Source organism: Pygoscelis adeliae, unplaced genomic scaffold, assembly GCF_000699105.1.
Source record: "Pygoscelis adeliae isolate BGI_AS28 unplaced genomic scaffold, ASM69910v1 Scaffold45, whole genome shotgun sequence".
Taxonomy (NCBI): Eukaryota; Metazoa; Chordata; class Aves; order Sphenisciformes; family Spheniscidae; genus Pygoscelis; species Pygoscelis adeliae.
This window is the reverse complement of record NW_008825114.1, coordinates 9,495,308-9,522,331: the sequence shown is the minus strand read 5'-3', so window position 1 is coordinate 9,522,331 and position 27,024 is coordinate 9,495,308. Positions and strand designations below refer to the sequence as shown.

Sequence of the window (27,024 nt, the reverse complement as noted above, 5' to 3'; positions counted from 1 at the left end):
GTAGACCCAATGGATGGGCAGGCTGCCAGCTGATGAGATTGATCCAGACACTGTATCTGGTCAGCCTTAATGGCATGTTTCACAAATCAACAGAAAATGAAAAAAGAAGAGAAGTAAGTTAGAATTTTAGAGTAGCATACTTTTTTTGTACATTTCTCAGACACTAGGATAGTCTCCAGGAGCGTGACTCAAATGTCTATGCACTTCCAAGATCAGCGCTTTTGCTGAATCCCAAGTGTGCAAATAATGTTGCAATATTAAACACCAAAATATAAAGAAAACCACGAAGAAACCCTTTTGGTTTGCTAAACTAATAGTAATAAAAAATCTGCTCCAAGCTGTAAAGTTCCATTGCAGTTTAGATGTAGCATAACAATTTTAGAACGTTTATCTTATTTGAGAAAGTACAAACACTGTAGTACTCTAACATGAATACAGTGGCTGATTTAGCTTAGAACAACTTGGAAAATATGTATAACAACAAATTTCCAAATAGTGAAAAATGTAAGTATACTAGTAAAACCTTTTGTGTGCCAATCAGGTAATTTTGATTGTATAACAACATCACCAACCATTTGCTCATTCTCCCAGTCTATTCCAGAGGTAACATTTTTGAGACAACCGAGCCTCAGACAGACATGACATATTGCACATATTTTTTGCTGAAAGAGTGGCAGATTCTAATGCCCTGCGTCATCTGTCTCTCAGGAAGGAGGAACTGGGTGCTGCTTTTCATTTTGGCACCACCACTCTCACTGCAACTCCTAGTTTCCTGGACACAGACAGAACAACATGTCGACACTTACAGCTGGAGTTGAAACCATCAGGAATTTTGCTTTCCCTAAGCCTCACAAGTATTTACGCTGCATCTTTTTGCAAGGTTTAAATGTAGGGCATCTGAATTACACACAAGACTATCCCTAAATCTTCATGCAAGGGTATGGAGCCTGCCACCGTCTTTTCATACTTAAAAACCATGCTTCATTCAAAGACACTTTAGTTTCTCAGGTTTCAGGGTTCTAAACTATAATCAGCACTTCATTAAAAAAAATACCAAGGACCTTTTATTCAGCCAATTGCCATGTTTGCTGCACTATGGTGGTTACTTAGTACAACATCAATAAATGGCCACTTGTAGAGGGACAGACAGAATTCTGCTTGTGGAAGGAAGTTATAGTTTAATGGGATAAACCTTTATCCTTCTATTATGCTTTTGGAGAAAGATCAAGTTTTTTACCCCCAGCTATTATGCCTTCAGAATGAAATGAATTTTTAAAAAGAAAAGAAAAGGAAAAAGGATAAAAATGAGGGAATCAGGTAAAAAGCTAAACTCAGTGAGAGGCTTTGTGATTTTAAGTATTTGTTTACTTCCTTGCATGCCATGCTGCCTCTGAAAACAAAGTGGGGAAGTAAACATAAAAAAGAGGTTTCATCTGTATCCACAGTAATGATTCTGTGCTAACCGGGAAGAAGAAATGAACATGGAACTGCTGAAATATCTGCCATGTGATATGTATATGTCTGTCCATCTGAAACTCTGTTAAGTTGGGGGGATTATTGATGATATAGATATGTTTATTACCTTAACTAGCTCAGGAAAAATCAACAGCTTTTTTCCATTCAAATTTGGTCAATACTGAAAAAGCAGCGGATAAATTATGAAAACACTGCCCTTTCCTAAGATGGTACATAGGGTAAAAAGGAATAGCCTAAACAGAGCTTTAATGGATGCCATCTGCCACTGGAAAAGATACTTCTAAATGCTGCCAAGGCTTATGCATATTTAACTAGGAATGATGAATACCAGTTGCATGTCAGTGTTTGCTAAAGATACATTGTTTGTGATTCTTGGTTTGTTCATCTACCACATCATTTCTCATGACCACCCCTCTCCTTTGGCATAATGCACTGGGTGGCACCAGGAGGTTTAATTTAAATAGAAAACTGGCATTTTCCTGATCGCCAGCCAAATAAATCCTGAGCAGATAGTACATGAAATACTGGCTTTTGTTCTGTTTGCACTGACGTGAGCACAGTCTTGCCTTCCAATAAATAAATAAAGCAAAATTCTAGTGATGGATCTGCTGTTCCCAAAGAATTGCATCACATGGTTTAGTGTAAAGGTGGTGGCAGTGAGTAGGTAACAGAGAAAAGAAAACACATTGGATTAGATCCTCATGAAGTACAGGAGCTGAAGGTCTAACCCAGTATTGTTAGACTTGATGCTCAATATGAAGTTAGGTAAAAAGTATTTAGGTCTAAAACCAAACCGATGGATGAGAAAAAAACAAGTGACTTTTTATGTCCCAGGTATACCAATGAACTCATGGTGGATACCTGGGAGGGCATCCCTGTCACGCAACTGGTAAAAAGGAACCATTTAAAACATTCTTTATATACAAGATAATCTAGCATTCCAGATTTCTGGTTAATTGCAAAGTGATGCCAGAAGAATGTTCTGAAACCGACACCCCAATATTAGCTGAAAAAATATTTTTGTGACCATTGTCTGTGATGAATGAGTTCCTCTATCCTGAGCCATTTATTGAGCGCACACACGTGATCTAATAGGACATCATCTGATCAAAGTTGGATACCTGACTTTGGAGTATGAGAATCATAAACTTGCTTACGGTCTATCTGGTCTGCAAACACTTCCCCATAAATCATCCAATAAGGCATGTAAAAAATGTTTTTCGCCAGCTTCCACGAAGGCTCCTCATTTGGGAAGAGAATAGCCTGTCTTGCAACACCAAAGCTCATCAGAACCACCAACATGATGATGACAAAGTACATCATGTCTATCATCTGAATGTAGTGACAGGAAAAGAGAGAGAAAGAGAGAGAAGGGACAAGAATTAGCGGAACTTATTTGTCCATATTCCTATTATTATATGCTGCAAAAAAAGTTTGCAAATCTTAGAAACAGAATTTTCAAAAACAAATTTTGAAAAGTCATTCTCAGTTTTACACATAGCAAATTTCATTTTTAAAGAAGTGAAGCAGTATTGTTGTGTCCTTGGTTTTACCCAGTGTGCTTTAAAGAACAATTTAAATGTTACGAATAGGCTTGAAAACACAAGATACCATCTGGTCACACCTGTTGCCTGAACGAGAATATAGGTTCACAGGAATCAGCAGCCTGGTTTGGGCAAGGGTCATGAGGTGATGTATTGTTTATAGGCACCTAGTGGCAACTGTACCAAAACAAAAGGGCTGACATGGATTATTTTATTTACTGGTAGTCATTGTCTTGGAGCAAAGGAAGGAAGCTGCATCTAACATAAGGAGTAACGGGTGGCAGAACAGCCTGTTACTGCAACATAAGCGACACCAGAGTGGTAACCAGTGAGAAAGGAAAGATTGGATACTGGCTGGACTAGAAACCAGCTTGGTGGGGGAGTCTGACAAAGGCCATATTTAAAAAAAATAAATGCAGATAACACAGACACTCAACTCTATTCTTGTCCATTGTTGAAGGCGTCATTAGCATATGCACAAGTTAATTAGTGCTTGCAGGCAGTGCCTACCCATTCAAAATGTTCCTGGAAAAAGTGGGACAGCAATCCTAGGAGGTGCTGAATAGAGACTGAAGATTAGAAGAGGAGCTGTGCTAGCTGCTCTCCAGAGAGCAGAGCAATGGGCATCAAGCAGGTACAGAAGAGGTGCTTTATAACCCAAAATGAATGTGAAAAAAATGGGAGTCCTGTAAGGTTCTTGGTAAGATCCCTTTAAAACCTTTAGTTAGAGGTTTACTTATAGGTCTTTAGTTATAAGGCTTATTACGACAGAGCTGTTTTTCACAGCTTTGGATGTAATTTTTGTCTCTGGACAAAACTTGACCCAAAACTCCTTTAAACCTTATGAGTTTTAATCTCTTCAGTCTCTGCATTTTCTGGCTCAGCTGCATTCTGCCTTCCCTGAGAGGCAGGCGTGCAACCAACCTGCACCTCAACCAGTGGCCTTGTCGCTCCATGGGGGACCTGCTGCAGCTCAAAAGCAGGGCTGCTCATGACAAGAGCTGGTGGAAGAGGGGACTCATTTGCAGCAGCTGGATCTGGCACTGCTGCTGGGGTTCTTCAGTTTTAAAGCACAAGGACAGAGACCTGAGGTCAAAGTAACGCTGGGAAAGTATCTAACAGAGAAAAGAGGGATACAGAGGAGCAAAGAGAAAAGGATATTGCCATATTTACTGAGAGACAGGCTGTAGGAGAAAGACAGCTGTAGGGCAGGGCTCTGGTAGGAGAGACTCAAGGAGCTGGAAGGAAGGAACTGGGAACAAGTGAAAAAAAGCAGGGGAAAACAGAAGTCTTGAGGTCCATAAAAAATGCAGGAAAGAAAGAAAAAAACTCTGGGGACATGAGAGAGGAAAATAAATGCCTTAAAGAATTAAAAACCAGACAAGTAAATCACCAACATTCCTATGTTATTCAAATATTAATCTCTCAAGAAAACATGATTGAAGAGGAATTCCAGGTTGTTGTAGCTCAGAGAGCATCCTGAAATGGGAAAGCTGCATAATTACATTTAGTTCTTACTGCTTTTAGGGAAGGAATTTGGAGACGAAACCTGGTTCCTCCTTTCTTCTCTGATGAAACTTTGTTTCAGGTAGAAATATATAACATGATATGATGTAGTATAACACCTATTTTAAAATGTCATGCAAGCAAATAAACATAATGAGTATTTGGTGGCAATTTAAGAGAATTTATTAAATGCTTCCAATGTTTTTCATCAGGAATCACACAGGTTTGACCTCATGTTGCAATAAATAAAATTTTCAGTGCTGTTCTGTATTCAAGCTGCATATTAGCTTTTCCCTCCTTCAACTGGGTATCTTTCTAAAACTTCAGTAACTTGTCTGAAATCCAGTGAAATGGGTGGGTTTCCACTGACTAACGGGCATTGTATCAGGCCCTTTGGCCTGTAGGGTCAAATTACAACTCTTATTTTAACAAGGCAATGGCCATTTCAATAATTCTGAAGAACTCATTAGTCACCTATTTAAGAAAGTGATAAAACGAGGCACTGTTGGTGCAGTTTTATAAACAAACTGGCTCTATTTCCCCTTTTTTATTTGCAGCAAAGCTAAGAAAATGTAGACATTCCCACACAGTAAGGGAACTGATATACCTCTGACTCTCTTGACATGCCACAGTGATTTCATTTCATTCCCAAATGAAAGGGGAGTGAATCTATCACTATGCAGAGATCAGAAAAGCACATTATAATAAGCATATTCTGTTACCGAAATTAGTAGATAACAATAAACTTGGCCATTCAGTTTCCTCCTCCTATCTTCACCTTCGCTTTAATCCACTGCTTTTAAACTGCTCAAGCCCATTCCTGCCCCTTGCTTAATTTCACTTGCATATTTGTTCACAGTGCCCAGAGGTAAAACTTACTGCAGCTATTTTGTTGGATACAACATAAAGGCAGGTGAAGAGAAAGTTCCTTAACATTGGAAAGATGGTAAGAGTTATCTTTTTCCTCCTGAGTCTAAAACTTACTCACAATAGAAGCTCAGGATAAAAGCTCAGGCGTTAAATATGATCTGTTGAGGAATGCAATAGCTGTGATAGGTTTACTCTGTAGAAATATGTATAACCAGCTTGATGTTCTCCATAGTACTAAATGGTACTTGCAAGACCATGAAGTGAAAAAGGCAGAACCCAAGGAGGTAAACAGACATGTGATTTAAACAAAAATGCACAAGGGAGCACATTGCAGCCTGGAGCAAGCAGGTGCAAGTCCCAGGGAAATCTGTCCATGATATAAATGGGCTGGCCATTACACCGGGGAATAAGTTGGCCAGAAAATAGATGTGAGAGGCAAACTTGTGTAAGTCAAACCAGTAGGGCATTGCATGTGTGGACAAAGTGGATGTGTCAGAGTTGCTGAGTGCATGGAAAGTTGGTTGAGGTATGAAAATCAAATAACAGGAAGGCACAAAAATAAAGGACTTCCCTCCTTTAACAGTTGCCCACACGTTCAGAGTACTCTGTAGCTAAATTCAACACCCTCTGAGTGGGTGCTGAGCCTACAGAGGCTAGTGATTTTCCTGCATTTGTTTTCCACAGAAAATGAAGTGAGGCTTGATTTGTTGTACACATGTGAGGATGGCAAAAGAATGGAAATTAGATTATTTTGCTGATTTCAACCACTTCCTTTCCATGTTGACCCCAGGAGAAAAATAAACCACTGTTTATACTATTGGTGAAGCTGGGCTCCTATCAGCCATCCATAACACTGCTTACTAGAAGTTGTTGTTCGTGGCCAATCTATTTATTATTGAACTGGTTTTCAGACTGCCTTTGCTAGCACCACAGCTCTGAAACTTTTAGTGCATGGCACCTGTGAAAAATACAACAGAGTAGGAGGGTAGTTGTTTTTTAGGTGTTTTATACACTGTGTATTGTGTAAGCCCCAGTGACCACCAGATCCCCTGATGGAGGGAGATAGTCCAGGTGGGGCAGGAAAGAAACAAATAATAATGCAGTGTTTTCCCTTTGGTCTTTGGTCCTTTCCCTTGTCCTGCTCTCCTTTTACAGCAACCTCCAGTAAGAACTGTTGAGTGTTTTCACCTCTGTACTCTGGAGCTCTGCAAAATCCTGCCCATCAACATCCTATTGGCTTCCTTGAAGGAAGGTAGCATACTTCAAAATCCTGTTTGCAGGACATAACAATTCAACAACCACTTCCTTTTGTGATTTCCCTCTCTCTCTTTTTTTTTTCACGAAGCTGTACTTTCTTTGTCAAACCCACCACTGTGGGTTTGGAGTTGAAAGCTGGTAAATTGAAGGGATAAGACAATGGTTCTCCAGTCACCTGTTGGGTAGGGAGCCTAACTGAACATATATTCTGCATTTCAGTTTTATACCTGCTTAGAATCACTGAGCTTGTTGTGATTAATGTAATATCAAGGAGGGATTGTAGTCCATGCATTCATAGATGTCCCCTTTTCCTATGATGGTGAGGAAGGAGGGTGTCTGGGTCTTTTCTTTAAGAACCATGGTAAGGCAAACACAACAGACAGCCTATTTGGACTTGCTAGTTATTGTCCACATAGCAATCAGACAACAGTAATATTTGTATTTAGAAAAGTTAATATTCGGTTTAAATTTTTTATTGAATACCAGTTTCAAGGGGTTTTTATTCTGTTTTTTAAAGAATAAATCTTAAATGCCAGAATGCATGGAACAGACATGATTTACACAACAAAGGCTGGATAACTGCATATAAAACACGAGCATGTATATTAGCTACATGTGCATGTACTCAAATATCAGGGACTTGTGCATGTGCATCTGTAAACTCAGCCATTTTCTTTAATTCATATGAGCAAAACTCATATGAACTACTGAAATGTAAAAAGAAAAAGCCAAAAAGTCAAAAGTTATATGTCCGGCAGCAATATCTCTCGGTTCCTCCTGTATGCATTTACTATGACATAAACTATTCATACTCCTGCCATGTTGTGTACATGTGATGTGGCCAGGGAACAGAGGCTGCAGTTATGCAAATGGATTTCTCATCTCACAAGGACACACCTGAACAGGAAGGATGGAAGAACATATGGATATGGAGCAAACTGTAGAAAGGTCACAGTCTTAATCATAACCATTGTAGTTTTGAACATACCATGCCTATGACAACACACTTTCTTTGAGAGTCTCAAGGCGCCAAACATTTTTTTTTTACCTTAACAAACCACCCTCCTTTACAACTAGTTGAGAATTAGCATCCTTTGTATTTTCTGCAAATGAGGCACAGAGGCGTAGGATGGATGGCTTTGCTGTTGAAGAGAGATCTCAGAGAAAGTCAAGCAATACATCATCTAACAGAACAGGGAGGATCTAATCCTCAATTCTGGGGGTCTATGCTGAGGTTTTGATTCAATAAAGCACAGATTTCTAGCTTACATGAAAATGCTAATGTGTAAAAAAAATACAGATAAATCTGCAGTGATGTCATTGGCCAAAGACATTGAATCAAGAACATGCTGGTAAAACATAGAAGGAGTACACCAACTTCTCTTACCATTTTCCCAATCATCATAACATATGGTCCCAAATACTTGTTTACTCCGAAGATGTCTAATAACCTTATATACCAGTAAATGATGTTAACACAGTATATTACTCGGCCATCGCTCCGGAGTGGCAGGTCTTGCAGACGGAGCACCATCCCGACGGAGAACAGGAGGATAGCTATGAGATCCGTAACGTTCCAATACTCCTGGAGCCAAACTTTTACTTTCTGTAACAGTTTCCCGGGCTCTGACATCAATATCTGAAGGACAGGACATGGAGAGGAAAGGAGCTGAGCTGTCTTAATTTAAGCTTGAAGAGATCTATAGTAAACAGATATATGCCACACAGGCCAAAAGCAAAGCTGATAGACTCCAATCATATAAATATCTCATGTACTCTCTGATTTTTTTGAGAAATCTTCCATTTCAACCATTCTTAGCCTGTATGTATGTGCAAGATACTTAAAAGAAAAAGGACAAAACCCTCACTCGCTCTAAAATCCCCATGAAATCAGAAGAAGTATATGTATATCTTTCTGTTTTTCAAATTTATTGACCCTACTTAGAGTCTTGGAATAGAGGGAGAAACATAGAAAGATATTTCATCAGAAAATTCACACTTGAAGCTGTAGATTTAAGGAAAATTATTCTAAAATATGTATCAAACTGTCAAGAAATAATTAACAGCCATGAAGATCTGGATTTAGAATTTAATCCAGAGAGATACTAGCTATTACTTGGACCTGTTTTTGGAAATGAAGTTCCACAGCTGAGAATATAATTCACAAAAATAATGAATCTTACCTTATGAATTTATTGTCACTCTATTTGCAAGATCATTTGGGAGACTTTGTTTTCCTGAATTACTGTTGAAACTATTCCTCAAGTGATTTCTAATGAATAATTCCTAGCTTTTAGTGAGTTAACAAGCTGTTTGTTTTAATTTTCTATATTTAGCCTGAGAACATTTGAGCAGACTCATACAGTTCCTTAAAAAGATGAATGCCATTCTTATAATTTTCTTATAATTCATTTTCAGAATGAATTTTAGGCTCATCTTCTGTGAACAACTTCCAACATCTGCTTAGAAATCCATTCTGACAAATGTTCTTGATAAACTTTTGTGGAAAGGACAATTTGGGGTGAATGATTATACAAAAATGGCATACACTATTCCTGCCAGCAGCCTCCCACCTACTGAGCCAGCGGTGCTTTGTCTCCATCAGTGTTGCAGAGTCCTCGTGTGGCTACCGCACTGTTTTCCTTTTTCTTTTGGTTAGTGAAGTACACTCATTATAGGCCACACAAGTAGTGTCTTGTCCTCTGTTCTTTCTATTTATAATGTAGAGTTTACTGTGCAGCGTTTGAAATCTGTCTTTGAAGTCTAAGTGGCTGTTGCAAGACTGTTTTTAGTCTAGTCCTCAAAAGTATTTGCTGCAGAAAATACAAATGTAGATGGCAACAAATTCAGCCCAGGGGTACAAATGTGCTGTTTCAGCTGAGGTCAACGAGACTCTCACCCACTCACATCAGGGCTGAATTTGGCCTCTGGTGTCATTGTGGAATAAATGCGCATTTGGCTGAGCAAAGAGGGCACAGCGGTAGCTGCAAGTGGGAGGAGACCGTGAGGGGCAAGGGATGGCAGAACAACTTCACTTTGCCTATAGACTGAGTGCCACCTTAAATGCTCTGTCTGTGCTCTATGTGTCTGCTTTATCATCTTTAGGGAGATGGATGCTATTGCTTGACATATTTAGCAAAAATTTTCAGGATTAAAAGGGGGAAATCCTATTAGAAATTTGCTGCAATATTCAGGGTGGATCTATATTTTCCCCCAGGTATGGCTGGTTTTATTTAAAGCCTTTGCATGAGATACTTGGACAGGCAGAACAGCTGTAAATTTTGAATGAACTCTATTTGGGGTGGGGTGGGGATTCAAACATGGGCTTTTTGGTTGTCATGCTATCACCATGTCTCTGTGTCCATTCTGTTATAGTGTATCTCCTGTCGTGGTTTAACCTTTTCTAGGAAGAAAATTAACTCTATCCCAGCCAAAACCAGGACATCTGCTTTTCCTTTCCCTGAAACATACTTCAGTTTGTGGACCACATTTCAAGGAATATAGCTGATTTTTAAGATATGTCAGAAGACTGTCCCATACTTGTGAATGCTATTAAACATCCACACAGAAATTTGAACAGAGAAATTCCGTGGGAGAAAGAGAAAGAAAGAGAGAGATACTTGATTTTAAAATGGAGGAAGATAGATTTTTTTAGTGCTGTGTTTTTAACAATCCATCTGCTTTTCTGCAAAAAAAGGCAATTTTATGATAAGCCCATTCATCAAAAATTAGCCTGAGAAAAATAATAAAAACAGATATTAAAATGGAAAAAACCACACATTTCTTTTTTATTCTGTCTTTCTTGGCTGGGGAGATTTTACCTCTCTCATCTTCTCTATTCCCAGAGTGAAAATGTACGAGATGACAATCCATTCCTGTGTAGATGGCCAGCGATCCATCTTCACTAACACTATATAATTGAACAGCATCAAGTAGCCTATATATGCCAGCTGTAAAGAAACAAAATGGGTATCAACAGTCACTATATTTATACGACTGAGGTAGTTTCTTGGGTATGATTTGATATTCCTAATTCCACTGTAACCAGAGATAAACAGACAAAAGAACAGTCAGACAGTGTTCTGGGTTGTCTGAAAAAGCTCACATTAAATCACATACAGTGTGGAATCTGCAAAATACATGCACAAACGTCCTCTCCTCCAGCTACATCTGCCCCCCCCCAATGAAATTGTATTAATGCAGTCCCCTCGGATCATCCCATAGTGATAGGAACTCTGATACCACTATGCCAACGACCAAACTAAGTTACCTATGTGAAGATTTCTTCCTCATCTGCTTCTAACACCCTTTACACCCTCCTCTGTGTTTTTTTCTCCCTGCTCACCTAACCTAGGCTGACTCTGGCATTCCAAATCCTTTTTGCACAATCTTTGCCTGGAGTCCAGAAGGTCCTAGGTGTTCCTAGAGGTCTTCCTACCCAGTGTAGTACTGACCTAACCTAACCATGATTCCTCCCCAAAACACTGCTACTCCTACTCACATTGCTGCAGCAAGTAGCCAGGCATAGCCATGCATTCATTTGCCTTATATTTTTTGCAAGTTTTTACATATAACTGTTTTGCTTTTCCTTCTCTAATACCATCTGGCCTAATTTTTGATACAGTGGAAAGTGTGGATTTTGTTTTTAGTGTCTTTTTCCTTTCTTTCTACATGCTGAATGCAATGAAATGGTCAGTCAAAAAAAGCCAAGACAAAAGGCAAATTACATCATCAAGTTCATAAAACTCAGAGCAACCTGAGTGTCACACTGGAGCATGGGCTGTAGCAAGGGCGAATGGCTGTGGCTGGGGTCTGTGGTGGCCAGAATCCAACTGCCTGTCTACCTTGCCTTTCAAACAGAAGCCCTACAAGAAAATGTATCTTAAGCCAAATTTAAATCAGAGAAAAGATGATTCATTTCTGTGCATGAACATTTTAGCCATTGTGGCAGAAATCTTATTCCATACATCTGTATTTCAATACAGTTTTTCTCTCTCAACTGCATGTTACTGACAACTATTGTGTACTTGGTGTCAGACGTAACATGAAACAACCACAGAGGGGCTTGAGACTTTTGGGTAGGATTATTTCAGTGTTCAGCACCTCACAGAACAGGATTTATAGTCCTGTTGTATTTGTTAGAGAACATCGCTTCTGCTCTGTGTAAAAGCCACAGGCTTCTGGCTTTTCTTCCAGTTGCTGGTTTGAAGGACACGAGAGAATTCTTTACATTGGCCATAACTATCAGTACAGAGAAGACAGCCAGTTGAACTGTTGCTTCTTGTCTACATAGAACAGAGGCGGAAATGATCTCATTTGTCTTTCCATTTGTGCGTGATGATGGATTGCAATGCTCAGGTCTAGAGATTGGTCTTCCCTTAACACACCTAAAGCAAATGGAGAGCAATATTGACATAGGTCAGCATCTAAGGTGTCAGCTGAGTCAGCAGAAACTCTTGTCTGGGCAGGCAGAACTGGATGCACACCTCCCTTGCTGAAATAACACCTTCGACTATAGTGCAAAAAGCCAGGTGATACTGTCACCTAACACCCCTCCTCTTAGATCTTATTGATTATTAATTATCAGCAAATCTTATTAATTTGATCTGACTCACCAGCCTTTGGTGAGCATTTGTAGTTAGTATGCCAAAAGAATAGGGATATTAGGGTTACAAAGATGACAGAAACCACAAGACCCTCACTGTAACTAGGGGCTTTTGCTTCATCTTGCTTTTCTTTTAAGGTGTTGGGGTTTTTTGGGTTTGGGTTTGGTTTTTTTTTTTTTTTGTCAATTCAGATTTGCTGAAAATTGCTGAATATTTTTGCTTGGGGGAAAAAAAAAGGAAAGAAAAAAAGCATCTTGATTTAAGAATAAAATGATGCTGAAACTGCACCACTTTAACCCAAGAAACAAGCCCTTCAGATAGTGAGTCACACCCTCCTTCTCCCTCCCCAGGCCTGTAACTTGCTCCTGCCTTCCAGGAGGATGTTCTGATCCCATGCTGTGTTCAAACCTCAGTACCGCTGCCCACGCTGGTACTCAAGATTCTTTGAAAGTGCTACTACACAATAGCTGAACCCTCTTTTTCTTGCTTTTACATGGCTTGGCAAAGAGCTAGGGGCTGCCACTTTCATCCTTGAGGGCAGTACCTGAAGAAACTAAGGAGAGGAATGCCTTCTAAGAAGTTTCTAGGGTGGGTTGCTCCCTGCCCTCCTATGGACGCTGTTCCATTCTATAGAAAATACTCGAATACTCATTATGGTAAGTGACAAACCTGGAAATTGTACCAGCAGGAGAGTGCTTCAAGAGGGAGGCTACCCTTCCCTTTTCTCACTGATTGCAATAATTAAATGATCATAAAGTGAAGTGGTCCCAAAATGCAAAACTTAGGGCAAAGCTGTTTTGAGGTTTAGAAGATGACTCTTACTCAGGATTCAATTCCCTCTGCAGCTATTCCTCCTCAGGAGAGGTAGAAATGTGGCCTCTTATATACTGCTAGCATCTCAGCCTAAAGCTAGTAGTTAAAAGGGGAAGGTCATCCTCTTCTCCTCAAGCAATCTGTGAGATGAAACCTTTGAGTCATGGTTTTCAATGCAACAACCACAAAACAGACAGAGTAGTTGACTTTTGAAACTACTGCATGTCCAGGGAGAAAGACTGAAGTTTTTTTGGTTGAGAAAAAGCTGTTTATTTTGGCTCATCTGCTGAGCCAAAATGTTTCTTACGCAAACATCCCCACATTTAACCCACTTTTGTGTATTTTTGGAATGAAGGTGGAGATAGCTATAGAGTAATAGCAGATAGGTAGATATAAAATAATCAAATTATTTTAAATGGCGTACAATAACCATAAGTATAGTCACTTTTCTTGCATTTTGGACTGTGGAATTAAAATCTGGAGGATTTCTTTTGAAATCTATGATTAGAGTTTCTGCCTGTGTGCTTGTAAAAAGTGTGATAGGCTCTGCAATTTTAACCTTCATCTGAAAGTTGTTTTGCTTTTAGTCTCCAGGAGTTTCTCAGTATACCCAACTGGTCAAGCACTGCAGCCAGAATTCACCTTAATTTGCTCTTCAAGTTCAGTGTAGCCAAGATCCAGCTTTAATAAGTGACCTTGATTGAGACCTGCCTCAGGACATGAAACTGTAGGAACAGGTCTAAATGGAAATGCAATATTGATCTTTTTCTCCCATTTCAGAATTGAACTAGCAGGGAGAGCCAGGATGCTTCTTTCTGTTTACAGTGTAAAGACTTTCCTGGCTATGCATAATACATATTGCTATTGATAATGAGACTAGGCTGCTGACGAGCAGTTTCGAGACTCACCAGCCTGATTAATGATCAATGGCCACACAGTTCAGCAAGTAGTTACTCCAAGTTGCCAAACTGGAGCTATTTGCTAGCGTAAGCTGTCCACCACAGTTTAGTCTCTGTTGATGTGAGTTGTTCCTGCTGTCTGTAGACGTATTGCTGGATCTCAGCAAGGAAATTTTTCTTATAAGAAGTCATGTACAGAAGGATGCATTCTTTGTGATTTGCTGTGCGTTCAGCAGAATGATGGAAAATATAACTGGGAAGGACCACCTGAAATCATCTGGCCAATTCCATGGTGCTGAGGCAGGATTAATTACCGTGTAGCATAATGGACATATGTTTTGATAAGACAGACTTAGAAATCACTAATAATGGAAAACCTACTGTCTCCTTACACAGTTTATGACAGTACTTCTCAGAGCAGTTAGAAACTGTTTCCTAATATCTTACCTAGAACTGCCTTGCTGCAATTTAAACCATTACTTCTTGTCCTATTCAGCAAGGATTTGGAGATTATTCCATCTTGTTGCTCTCTGCAGCTACTTACGCATACTTGAAGACTATTACATTCCTTCTGCAGACTTGTTTTTTCCAGAGAAAACAACCTCACTTCCTTAAAGCTTTCCCCTTAAGTTATGTTTTACAGACCTCTTGAAACATTTTTCTTGTTCTTTTTTGTGTCCTTCAAACCAGTCCAAACTTGTCACATGATGCAGACACTGAACTGGGATAGAATATTCCAGCCAAGGAGACTGAAAGGATTACTTTCTGCATTCATTTTACTTTTTGATCTCATCCCTCTACATTCTAGTACAATTTGCAAATTTAATAACTAATCTCTACTCCATCATCCAAGTTTTGAATGAAAATGTCAGCTAGCACCTGATATAGGAGAGACCCTAATGGAAACCTTTCCAATCCCTGCTTCCAGCTTGATAGTGAATAATTAATATCTACTCTTGAGGACTAATTGCCAAAAAGCTTTGTATCCACATAGTAACTTTAATATAGCTGTTATTAATTTATCTGTGAGAATACCCTGTAAAGTTTTTGATACTGGCTTACTTTAGTCAAAATATATAGTATAATTTTTTTTCTGCTCCATCTGCAAGGTCTGTTTCTTTATAACACAGGGAGAGTATACTGATTTGACATAATTTGTCCCTGAAAAAAGTACATTAGCTGCTACTCATATCTTTGTTATCTTGTGGGTACTTGCACAAACATTTTATCTGAGAGGCACTTTGCAGACTAGTCAAAACAGAACGAGGAAAAAATATTCCAAGAAAAGATGTGCTCTATCTGCTTCTTTTTTTCATCAATTATTATACAATTGTATATCCTAATTCAGCCCAGCCTCCCATTGGGCTTACTATTGGGAGCTCGCCTATTGGGAATTCTCCTATAGGGAATTCCTTGGGAACACTGACTGCAGCAAACTGCCACTTATTGTTTTATTTGAAGAAAAAATACAGTAATTCAAATTTTAACCATTAACTTCCTGAATGAAATGGTAGTCTTTAAAAGTCTTAGACAGGTTTGCAAGTGCTAGCTGACCTCCACAAAAAGTTTTTATTAAACTATTTACGGGTAAGCCTTCCAATGCATGCAGATGCAGACTTTCAATGAAATATACAAGATGACCTTAATCCAATTTCAGTATTCATCCAAACAGTAGTAGTATAACAGGAAAGATTTCTTACTGTGTAAAACCAAAATTTAACGATGGGAGCATTGTAGAATTCATAAATCTTTCTTCCAACAGGGATCAATCTGTGCCTGCTCTGAACTTCCTCTTCCTCTTTCTTTCTTGAGGACTCTCCATTTCCTCGTCCCAGCATTGCCTACAAGAAAGGACATTTTTGTGTTTCCTTCTTTATGAAAGACAAATTAAGCTATTTTTTTCAAATTTCAAAAGGGAACTATTCAAAACTTCTCTGATTTCTTGATCTTTAGACAAAACCAGGTGACCATAGCTAGGCGTAAAATGCTTTGTTCTCAGATTATCTTTTTTGCAGGGAAGCTGCTGTTTAGTACTTTTTAAACCAAAAAAGCAATGCTTTGGCAGCAACTGTCAGCACCAGTGTGAAATTCTTGACTGGTGAACAAAGTCTGAGATGTGGAGAACATTTCTCCTTTTTGCTATACGGACAGCAAAATTTTTACCTGACAACAGCTTTTTGTGGTGTACTTCTGTACAATAAACAGATGCACACAGAAAACAGATAAGTTTTGGTTTTAAACAAAGAGAAGCTCATAAGGCTGAGGCTGAGAGAGAACAGCAGGGGGAAAGATGAGTTGGCAGTTGCTGGACTGGAAGCAATGAAGCCAGCGACTCTTTTTATGTTGATCACTGGATCTGTCATAGGTGATGATCCCACAGTGAACTTCACATGGATGTAGAGGACTGACCAGTAGAGTTCACTGGAGCATTAAGGCCTTGGATTGAAAGATCCTTCTACATGATTGTAGCTTCTTCCATAATGAAGTTCCAGACTGCTCATGCACTGCCTCAGTTAAGCTTGATCTCACTGTTACCATTGCAATTCAGACTCACTGAAGAGCTACGCTGAGCTCCAGAAACACATACTTAAGAAGTCCTCAGCTATAAGTTGAAACCTAACAGGCAAAAGATGGTAATATTTTGTTTACTCTTAACTTCTGCTGCAGAGAGGTAAAAGGAGTGACTAAACTATATACTCACTGAAGTTCATGCTTAAATAAGGTGTTCCTTGTACAGCGTGATTAAATGTTCTTTTGGAAACAATTATTCTTTGAATAGTAGACTAAGACTGTCCTGGGCAAGTTCTTACTATTTAGTTTGTGGCAGCACCTATAGATCGTAGCACTCCTGCACATGAAAACAATTGCAAGAATTGAGATACAACTGTCCTATCTCAGTATGCAGGTATTGCATGATGATGCTTTTACTTAAATGCTCCTATAATGTTTTTCTACAAGTAGGTCAAAGCACTTTCATACTTTTATGTTAACTGAAGCAAACTTTCACTATCCCTGAAGATAACATTGTTCTCATCTGCAACTTAAAAACATGGAAAACTAAGCCCCTAATGAGAACAATTAAATGCCAGACATACTGTTTTTCAATAAAGAGGTCCTTCTTTTATCTATCTCTGTGTTCTCTGATTCATCAGGATGTTCAGCATATACTTAACTAATCAGCTTCAGGTGAGCTATTTGACCTGGAGATGCACTTGTCACATATGTAAAAGTAAGAATCACAATCTTTCCTTTTCTTTCTTTCTCTAGGCCTCATGTGGGGCTATTCATATAGGTCTTTGGTCCTGTAAAATAGTAATTTGTAATGATAAACTGATGACCACATTTTTTTTTTCAGTCAGTGTAGATAATTTGTAACATTATTAGCACTGTGTATGGTCCTAGATGGCTCCTGCCTAATATTTCTCTTGCATTTAATTTATACAGTTATTTTTTTCCTCTGGTATTATTACTTTCCACATGGTTTCTTATAGTCTTGAATTTGACTGTGCACAGATGTTGCCCTGCACATTTTTAATAAAATAGAACAAAGATTCAGGACACAAGTATACTGCACTGAAACTAACCTGCTGAGATCCTCTCCAAACTGTAGCCTGCTTTGATGAAGTTACCTATTTTCCTTTACCATTTTATGCCTGCAGGTTTTTAAGTTCATCGCCATAAATGTTGATAAAACAATGCATATTAAAAAATTAAATATACCTCCTGTTGATTCGCACAGAGCACATAAAAGCCCTTAAAAGTCCATCAAGAGTTTCATTAAAAAAGGAAAACAATGAAGTGGCTGTTAAGCAGAGGAGAAGGCTTTTCATTAGATAAGCAGATAGTCTGCAAGAACATGAGACTGAATATAACTATAGTAGCAGAGATTACACAAACTTCACAGAACCCCAGATATCATTACCTGAAGTCTACGAAGCCAAAGTGATTCCCTGATCTATATCAGGGATTGTTTGTTTGTGAAAAAAAGTGGAATATGATCTGAATGCTTTGGGAAAATTGCAGCCCAAGAAGGTGCTCATTTCTTTGCTTCTCTACCTTCTGACGCTGTTTTAGGGAAAGCTGCCACCTGGTGCTTCAGAGTTTTCTGCAGCTTTTCCCAAGGCTTTGTGTCTGCTGTCCTCTGGTGCTCAAGAATTTTGCAGTAGAGTGAAAAAGAATGCTGGCAGCTTTAAAAATGAGCAGTGCTGTGTTTTAGTGAAAGGGATTAGAGAGTTTAAATCCTTCATAATTTTATAAATTTACTGATTCTGAGACACCCTTTGCTCTCACTGGAATCAGTGAGTTGTGGATGTTTTTAGGATAATGCTCCTTTGGTACCTGGATTTATGCTTTAGCTCATGGATGCTGATTTCCTGTTTGCTATTGCTTTCTTGTTGATAATGATGCTGTAAGTTTATCTTGTTATAATTATTTTTTAATTAATTGTATCATATAATACTAACCTCTCCCCTCCCCTATGCTACAGATGGCAAATTGCTCTGAGATGTCTGGGAATTGGATTTGACCTGATGGCCCCGACTGTTAATTATATCACAGCATTAACAAATTGAAAAGCCTGCCCATTAGAAACATACAGAAATAGCCTAAGTGACTGTGTTAACAGAATAGCTGCAATGTCGAATGTGAACAAATGTGTTTTCACTTGGAGGGGGAAGCAATAGGGTAGGAATAACTCAAGACACTGCTCTGTGTGGGTGGCATCTCTTTCTCTAATACACAATTTTGTCCATGACTCCCCATGAGTCATGCAAGGTAAGCCCGACAGCAGCTCAACTACATTGTAAAGTACAGTACAAATGCATCATTTTAGCCTGAGGGGATTGATGTGCGCACAGTTTTTACATGGAGATTTTTCTAATCAGGATTCTGTTTTTTTGGTGTTTCTTTGTTTTTTGTTTTTTTTTCCAGATTTTTTTTTATGTAATTGTAGACCATTCACTGATAGGGAACCAGGACAGTTTTGGGTTGTGCATTTTTGCATTAATATATGTTAATGATCCTATAATATATTTATCTGTTTTATAATTAAATAACAGGAATTTCAGTCCTGCTAGAATGATCATAGGCTTTTCAAATTTTATCCTTAGTGAAATCTACATGCTACATATAGACTTACCATATATTCATACAGAACTGGTGTGGAAATGGTACATAGCTGGATGGATATACTATACCTCTCTCTGCACACCCCATTGTATCCTACACTATGTATGGAAATACTGCCTCTATGGTAGTCATTCTAGTGTTACCATTCTCTGCCTTGAAATACCAGTAGGAAAAAGGGTTTAATGCCTTTGGGTTACAGGTGTGTAAAATTGGATTTTGCATGTGCTCAGTAGTCCTTTAAGGTGAATACAGAGGAACAGGGCTAAAGTACCAGGAGCTCAGTCATCCTGGGTGCTGAGCCCAGTGAAGGACACGGAGAGTGCCAGGGCAGTTGTGTGGTGGCAGTATGGGGGGTTTCGAAAACCCTTGGAGAAACGGAGGGAAATCCCTCCTTATGGCGAGGGCCAGCACTTCTGCCTCATGACCACTGGCAGTGTCTCCCACTGCCATTTTCCAGCCAAGCTGAAGGGGTGCCTTGCTGCTGGCATGTGAGATGCTGCAAGCACCATCCCCCAGCGGGGTAGGTGAGATGGGACAGGCACACGAGGACACTAGTCTTCAACATTTCCTATCTTAAGAACTGTATTTTTAGTGATATAATATTTGGTTAGTTCTTGCCATGGAGAAAAGGCTAAGCATACGTACTACAGATGAGATAATGTGAGCCCAGAGGCCAACACAACTAGCTTTGCTGCTGATGAAAAGTCCTAACGCAGACTTTTAGTGATGCCCATGGAAGTCTAAACTTCCTATTCAATGTGGAAAATTAGAACAAAATGAGCAAAACAACAACTGAAACATCTTATAAAGGACTTAAATGGGTTATTCTGTGTTCTGAAATAAGACTATTTACTGGGAACTCTAATACCCAAACAATAAGACACTGAATAGGGATAAGGATGCTCCTAGTTATGGTTTCCAGAATCAGTGTTATTTTGGGATGAGGGTAGACTGTTGGGGTTTCTGACTGACCTAAAAATAAGCAACTAATTAAGGCCCTGGTCAGGACATTGTACAAATACAAAATGTCCCTGGCCTTTAGAATTTAGTGCCCTTCTACTCCTCTATGTCTAATATTCAGGATTAGTGACTGGCAGCTCCGTGCATAAATTGTAGTAAACTCCTTGGTGCTGAGGGAGCAGTGATGAAAGCAGTATTCAAGTGTGTTTTTGTGAGTAGCTGCTATAAGGAAAGTCTGTTGCCTAGCATCTAGGTGTTAAAGAAATGTGTGCCCAGGACTCTCATATATCTGTTATAAAGTCAAAAGCAGGTGTGAGTAACAAGTAGTTTACAGTGAATAAACACTACATCTTTATAGTGCATCCAAATGTTCAGCTACCCACCAGATCCTTTGGGAGGAGCATAAAACAAATACATACTTGCATGCAGATGCACCCATGCGGAGACTTACTTCACTGTTGCTGTAGTCTGTGTGATCACATTATTCTGTGCAGATGAGGTATAAAATAGCGCAAAAATCACTGTGGCCCTGTATGTCATCCACACTGCACAAGTGCAGTCCAGAGGAAGAAACTGACTCTTTTGGTCTATCATTAGTCACCTGGGCTTAGCAGTGCAGGACACACAAGACTTCATAAGAAATCAATGAACAGACTGTGACTAAATGCGATCTCTATCTTAGCAGTACTTTTATAACAATGCATATGGAGGTAATATTATAGGAATACAGAGACTTGAGAAGTATTCGCTGGGAATGATTAGAAATAGAGTTAGGCAGATTGTTTGGATGATAAATTATTTGCCAGAAATGGACTTTTGAGGTGACCAAAATGATTTTTAGTTCATCAATTTTGTTTGTTTAAGCTTTAAGATGAACAAAGCTCAGAAACCCAACCATGGAAAAAATTTTAAAATATTTTAAACAATCATGTGCCAATTAAGTAAATGAATAAAAGAAAACTGTAGTAATCACAAAAAAACCCCTATTTGTTTGTTCTGAAAGGAAAAAATGTAGAGAAAAATATGCAGGTCATTCTGAATACAATAGTTGCAAGCTATGGCTAGGGTGAGTGATTGATCTATTGAGCCAGAGTTCAGCAACTGATTAAACATTTGTGATATGACATCATAATCAATTATTATTCTTAATGAACTATGAAGAAGGTATCCTTAATATAAGTGTGGCTAAAGAGAAACTTCACAAAGGCACTTCCCAAACAGTCTTGCAGGCATCCTCTCATCAGTGGAGAGGAGATCCAACCTAACTTATGCCAGACCATTTGACTAAGGCTGGAACAATGCAAAACTTCAATCTAAAATATTTTCTTATATTTAAAATATGTTAGGTAGGAACACTCCCTGACATGGTGCCTGAAGGTGACTAAATATAACTGGCTATGGCATCTAACCACAGAAATATTTGCAAAGGTCTCTTTGCTAGTAAATCATCTCTCCTCACCACTGAAGGGCACCTGAGTGAAGAAGCTGTGTTAGTAGTCCTAAAGCACAGTATAGATTATACGCAGAAATGTTAAGTCAGCAGTAGTGTACCAAAGATATTGTTTCTAAACTTGCTGGACTCCACAGAAACAGTTCTGATTTTACAGAAAAGGCTGTAAGTGTCTGAAACATTACTAGAATGACGCATCAAATCTGAAGGATTTAAGGGCAGAGTCAATGACAGGAAAGAGCAGTAGGACTGTCAGCACATGGAAAGGAGAAGGGAGGGAGCATCTAAGACTCGTCTAGAAAAGCAGATCCAGTTCACACATCACTTTCTTGTAGGAGGGGTCAGAAGGTAAAAAGGAAACACAGTATTGTAGACAAGAAACCAGGAGCTGGGATAACTGCAGAGAGATGGAAATGACTTCCTCCCCAAATTTCTCCCCATTGCCAAGAAAAAGGCAGCTTGCAAAGTGCTTATTTGATTTGAATAGGCACTTCATAAGTGGATCAGAAGCCAGGGATAGTAAACTGCAATTAATAGCTAATGAGCGGAGAATGGCCCATTGCTGCTGTTCTGGCTTCTGGTCCTTCCCAACGGCCAGGTTCTTGCCTGCAAACGGGTCCTGTAGGTGGATCTTGTGGGCTGCTCCTTCGGCTTGCCTGCATATTGGGTCCTGTAGGCAGGTCCTTCTGCCTGCCTGCAGACGGGGTCCTGTGGGCAGCTCCTGCTGTTTGCCTGTGGGAAACAGTCTGCGTTTTGTGGGTTTTTTTTTGGGTTTTTTTGGGTTGTTTTTTTTTTTTTTTTAATTAACCAGGAAAATCCCTTTTTATTCTACGCCTCTATCCTGACCTTGACCAACTGGGGCTGAGTTTTAAGCCTTTTAAAGACACTTTGTTTTTTTTTTTTTTTTTTTTTTTTTTTTGTTTTTTTTTTTTTTTTAATTAACCAGGAAAATCCCTTTTAATTCTATGCCTCTATCCTGACCTTGACCAACTGGGGCTGAGTTTTAAGCCTTTTAAAGACACCACAATCAAACTCAAACCAAAGCAGATGAAACTAAGCTAAGGCTAAAGTTTGGCAGGTCTGATAGCTCATATGATAATTGCCCAAATTAAAAAGTGTCAAACAAGTCTGAGAACAAGAGACTGGAAGTAGGTGACTTGTATAGTTTTCAGACCTTTAGCTATTTGATTCCCTTTGTGGTGCAAATTATTACTCTAAGGCTATGTTACTAATACAGACAAGTCCATCCTTACACAATTCTGCTGAGCTGCAGAAGCTCTTAGTAAGGGCTGAGCTGTCTAGCTGCTTGCTAATGTCTTCAGTGGACTAAAAACTGCATGTGTGTATGTGTAAGAGGCAATGACCACAAATTCATAAAGAATTTTGGAAAACATTTTCATAATTTTTCTTGCCTGTTTTCACACTTACTTCCCCTCTAATTAAGTTAACCAAAAGAATAAAAAAAATCTGGAGCTTCTATGAATCTTTGGGCATTTCCACCCAAAGTAAGACTTAGTGAGCTTCTTTTCTACCGGAGAGGCCCATTCATCTATCACGGCTGAGTGATTTCAATTCTGAAATCTCATGCATTTATTTCAGAAAACATGGCATCGAATTGAATCAAAATATGAGGATATTACATCACAACATGATGCTTCAGCATCACCATGCACTGCTGCACCATCAAGACACAATGATGCCAAATTGTCTGGTTTGAGTCCCACCGAGGAGAGGGGAGTGTTAAGAGTGGTATCCTATCATCTGCTAAATTTAGCCATCAGACAGCCTGCAACGCCCACAGGGGTGGGAATAACAAATTGACAGCACTGAGGCTGGTGATTTATTGTCGGCACTTACAGTGAGTTCCATGTCCTCCTCCTCTTTTTCTTTCACTGGCTTCTCTGGTTCCTCAGGCTCCTTCTCTTGAAGATGGATCTCATTGGCCTGGGACATGTAAGGCATATCATCTTTGTTCTTGAACTCCAAGCTGAGGATTGAAGGAGGAAGTAGAATTCCTAGAATTACCTAAAGCAATAATAATGATAACAATAATCATCACAGTAAACAGATTACAATCATGATGGTTACTTAGTATCAAATGGAACAACTCCCTGAGGACATTTAGGAAAAGAAAGATAGGCGTGCATGTGAGTTTCTGTGACAATACAAGTATTTGTCACTTGGGTTAATGTTTTCAGAGCTCCACAGTGAAACAGAGCATGTAACTTCTATTAGTATTGCTGTGAGTGCTACGGCTAATTGCCGCTCTTGAATATTTTATCTGCTTGCTCATCAGATGCGTATTGTTACATACCAGAATATATTTACAAAATATTACATAAGGTCAACGGCAGGTGGGACCATAGGGGTGTTCAGACCTTGGATCTGCAAATTTCTGCATTTTACATAAGAGACAATATCAGTGTAAATGGCACACAAGCAGTATTAATTCCTACAGAGTAGGTTAATAGGTCTCAAGCTCTCCATGTCCATACTTAATGCACACAGGCAGTCAAGGCATAAGTGTGTGTGGATCTGAGGACATAAGCCAAAGCCAGCAATAGCAAATGCTGATGTGCTTAGCTATGTGGGCCCCTTAGGTTTTGCTTCAGTAACCTGGCAGCCATATAATGCTCATGTTAATGCCAGCTCTTTCTTTTCTGCCTTCCCTCTCTTATGATGTGGGAGTGCAGAAACCATTAAAATTACCTTGTGTGGATATACGCAATGAACAATGCTTGGGGTTAAATCAGTAGTATAACTGAAGAGACATAATTATACTAAAAGATGTGGCCTGTCTGTATTCACAAGCACAATAGCTTTTCCTGGTTTTGCTGTGATCTCATGGAAAATGATTTTGTTATAAATCTCTCCCTAAATGACTGTGAAACCAGATAGTTAGCTTGTTGGCAGGTCAGGGAAGGTGACTGCTTGTGCTCATCATCTCGACAGACAGCATGTGTGTTGCTGAAATCATCCAAAGTACCGCAATTAGGACCAGTTAGCGTATATGAACACTGTGCCCAGCTTCAGAAGAGCTGAGCACCAGGCTGCCTGCACTGCTCCTGCACTCGGCTTGTTGCAAAAGGATGTGTCCAGGGAGAGGGGGTGATGGGCAGACCTGGCTTCCCAGAGAAGCTATTTTTAAGAACAGGCAGGATAAAAAATCGTCTCTCCCCCTCCCATTGGTCCTATACATCCTCGGCAAGACTCTAAAGAATTACATTCAGCCTTCTTGCCATTTGCCAGTTTCGATGGGAGAAAATTGTTCATTGGAAATAATCCATGACTCATACTTGCACATTTATTTATTTGCCATGCTGCCTCTTGCTCATGTAGCTTGTAGCCTGTTTTAGCTTTAAACAGGCCCTGCTAATGAGTGTCAGTGAAATAAAACACAGACTAGAAACTGAGTAAAGGATCCTTGTGAAGCCCTGATGTTACAAGAAGCTGAAAGGAAACAGTCTGTTACCTTCAGTTATTCATTGTGAAAGAAAGGTCTATTTTATGGCTTAAGAGATGCATGCTGCGAAGAAGAAAGCATGCAGTGGGAAATGAGTTCCTGCACTGATCCCCATCTACCCAGGTTGAATATCTGCAAAGCCAAACAGTGAACAAGGCAGCAGTCCCTCTGAAGGACAATGTGCCTGTGAGTTGAGTCAGAAAAATGGGTAGCAAAGATGACTCCAAATGTGAGAATGCTTTCTATCTGTAAGCAGAATAATATTTACACACAGCTCCTGCAGGAGGATGATGAGAATGCTGTCAGTCACTTATCCTTATTCATCACTGTCACTGGATTGGAGCCAGTATGACGACGATGCACATACTCATAAGCATTCTCGCCATTACCGAACATCTTTTCACACAGCAAAACAGCTGAGCAATTGCCACTTTTCACACACGTGATTAATGCAGGAGAGAGAACCCCTTCACTGAAAATATTTCTCAGTCATCTGGGAGGAAGAGGCAATTCTTGGTTATATACTGACTGATGAGTACTTCGGCGAAGGTGAAAGATGCCAGCCCATGGACACAAATTCACCTCCCAGAATTCACCTTGCTCTGTTAGCAGTTTCACTAACTGTGGAAGTAAAGCTTAAACAGCTTTGAAAATTGAATTATCCTCTAGATCCTCTAAGGTATTCCCCTTCAGGTCAGTCATCAGGAAGATTGGCAGGGGATTGCAAGAAAATTTGTACTTTTTGCTTTGGCCTGTTCTGGGAAAGGTTGTCGGATCAGCACCTTTCACTAGTGGTTAATTCACTTACACATCCTTTTTTTTTATTTATCTTTAAAAACCTTGGCTAACTTATGTATCCCGGCAGGGTGACATACTAACCTCCTGGCTCAATTCATAGCCTGATAATTCTCATTGATGATGGAGGGGGTTTTGAGAAAGATGATGAAAAAACTAAGTAACATGCTTGAACGTGGGTTTGTGATAAGATCCCTGCTGAAAAACTGAACACAGGAAGAATATATCCTGCTTAATGTCACTTCAAAAAAGCAGCTGAAATATAGTTAATTGAGCCAGTTATTACTGATTTGTTGTGAGGCCCATCACCATCTATTAGAACTCCTCTGACTGTTAATTTTATTTTAAAACAGTGCTGACCTTTAGGCCAGAATTTTTGCGCATCCGGAGACGACCCATCCACATGTCTGTGAGCAGCATTTGGCTGCAAGTATGAGCAATGAAGTCCCTGTGTTTGGCTGCCACTGCGAGCTGCAGGCATGTGGCGTTGCTCCAGTTCTTCAGCTCGTAGGTCAGCAGTTTCATTGCCAGTTGCTCGTCCTGCTTGTATGACTGGTCCAACAACTCCACTGCCAGCTGGCCGAAGTCCCTGCAACAGAGGGACATTCGTTTATTCCCATTAGCCCAAGCAGCCTGCTGCAGAAAACACCCCTCTGCAACTGACAGCCTCTGCAAGGGGGGCATCATCTTCCATCACGCAAATCATGATGTTGACTGTAGACATGGAAACTCACATTTTCAAATGTGAGTGGCTAATGGTAGGCATATAAATAAGTGCCCCGACTTAGCAGTGATGAGCACCCACACCTACCAGCTGTCTGCTCCCACCTCCCTGACATTTTCTAGCTGAAATCCTCTGGTTATCTGCAGCTTAGAGTGTTGCTTCTGTGCTGTTTCCCCATGGCTTCATGCTCAAGTCTCCTGGAAAAAGGAGTGTCCAATACCCTTTTTTAAATTCTGTGTCTCAGACTTTTAACATCAGGAAAGATTGGCTTGCTCACCTAAGCATGAGCTCTTGGTTAATTAACACTTCTGCCCGAATATTACATTCATAAGGATTTCAACAATTGTTCTTGGGATGAACAGAGTGTCTTGAAAAAGCACAGAGAAAGATTGCAGCCTGACTCTTGAGGCCTCAGGGAGAACATGTAGATAATATAAATATTTGATTGCCTTCTTGACACCTTCTCATTTCGGAAGTTATACTGCTAGCAACTCAGCTTCTCTGGCAGACAGATTATTTAAAAGCCATTTAGAC

The 27,024-nt window shown here is 39.6% G+C and overlaps 1 protein-coding gene across 1 annotated transcript in view; it reads right to left on the bottom strand.

Moving 5' to 3' along the window:
• TRPM3 (transient receptor potential cation channel, subfamily M, member 3) overlaps positions 1-27,024 on the bottom strand; it is a 432,332-nt gene that overhangs the window by 18,305 nt on the left and 387,003 nt on the right. The window contains exons 22-27 of the mRNA XM_009328179.1: positions 26,127-26,355; positions 23,366-23,533; positions 15,672-15,812; positions 10,475-10,603; positions 8,041-8,292; positions 2,598-2,808 (exon numbers count right to left, since the gene is read on the bottom strand). Coding sequence (XP_009326454.1) covers positions 2,598-2,808; positions 8,041-8,292; positions 10,475-10,603; positions 15,672-15,812; positions 23,366-23,533; positions 26,127-26,355 — 1,130 coding nt within the window. The remainder of the gene's footprint in view (positions 1-2,597; positions 2,809-8,040; positions 8,293-10,474; positions 10,604-15,671; positions 15,813-23,365; positions 23,534-26,126; positions 26,356-27,024) is intronic.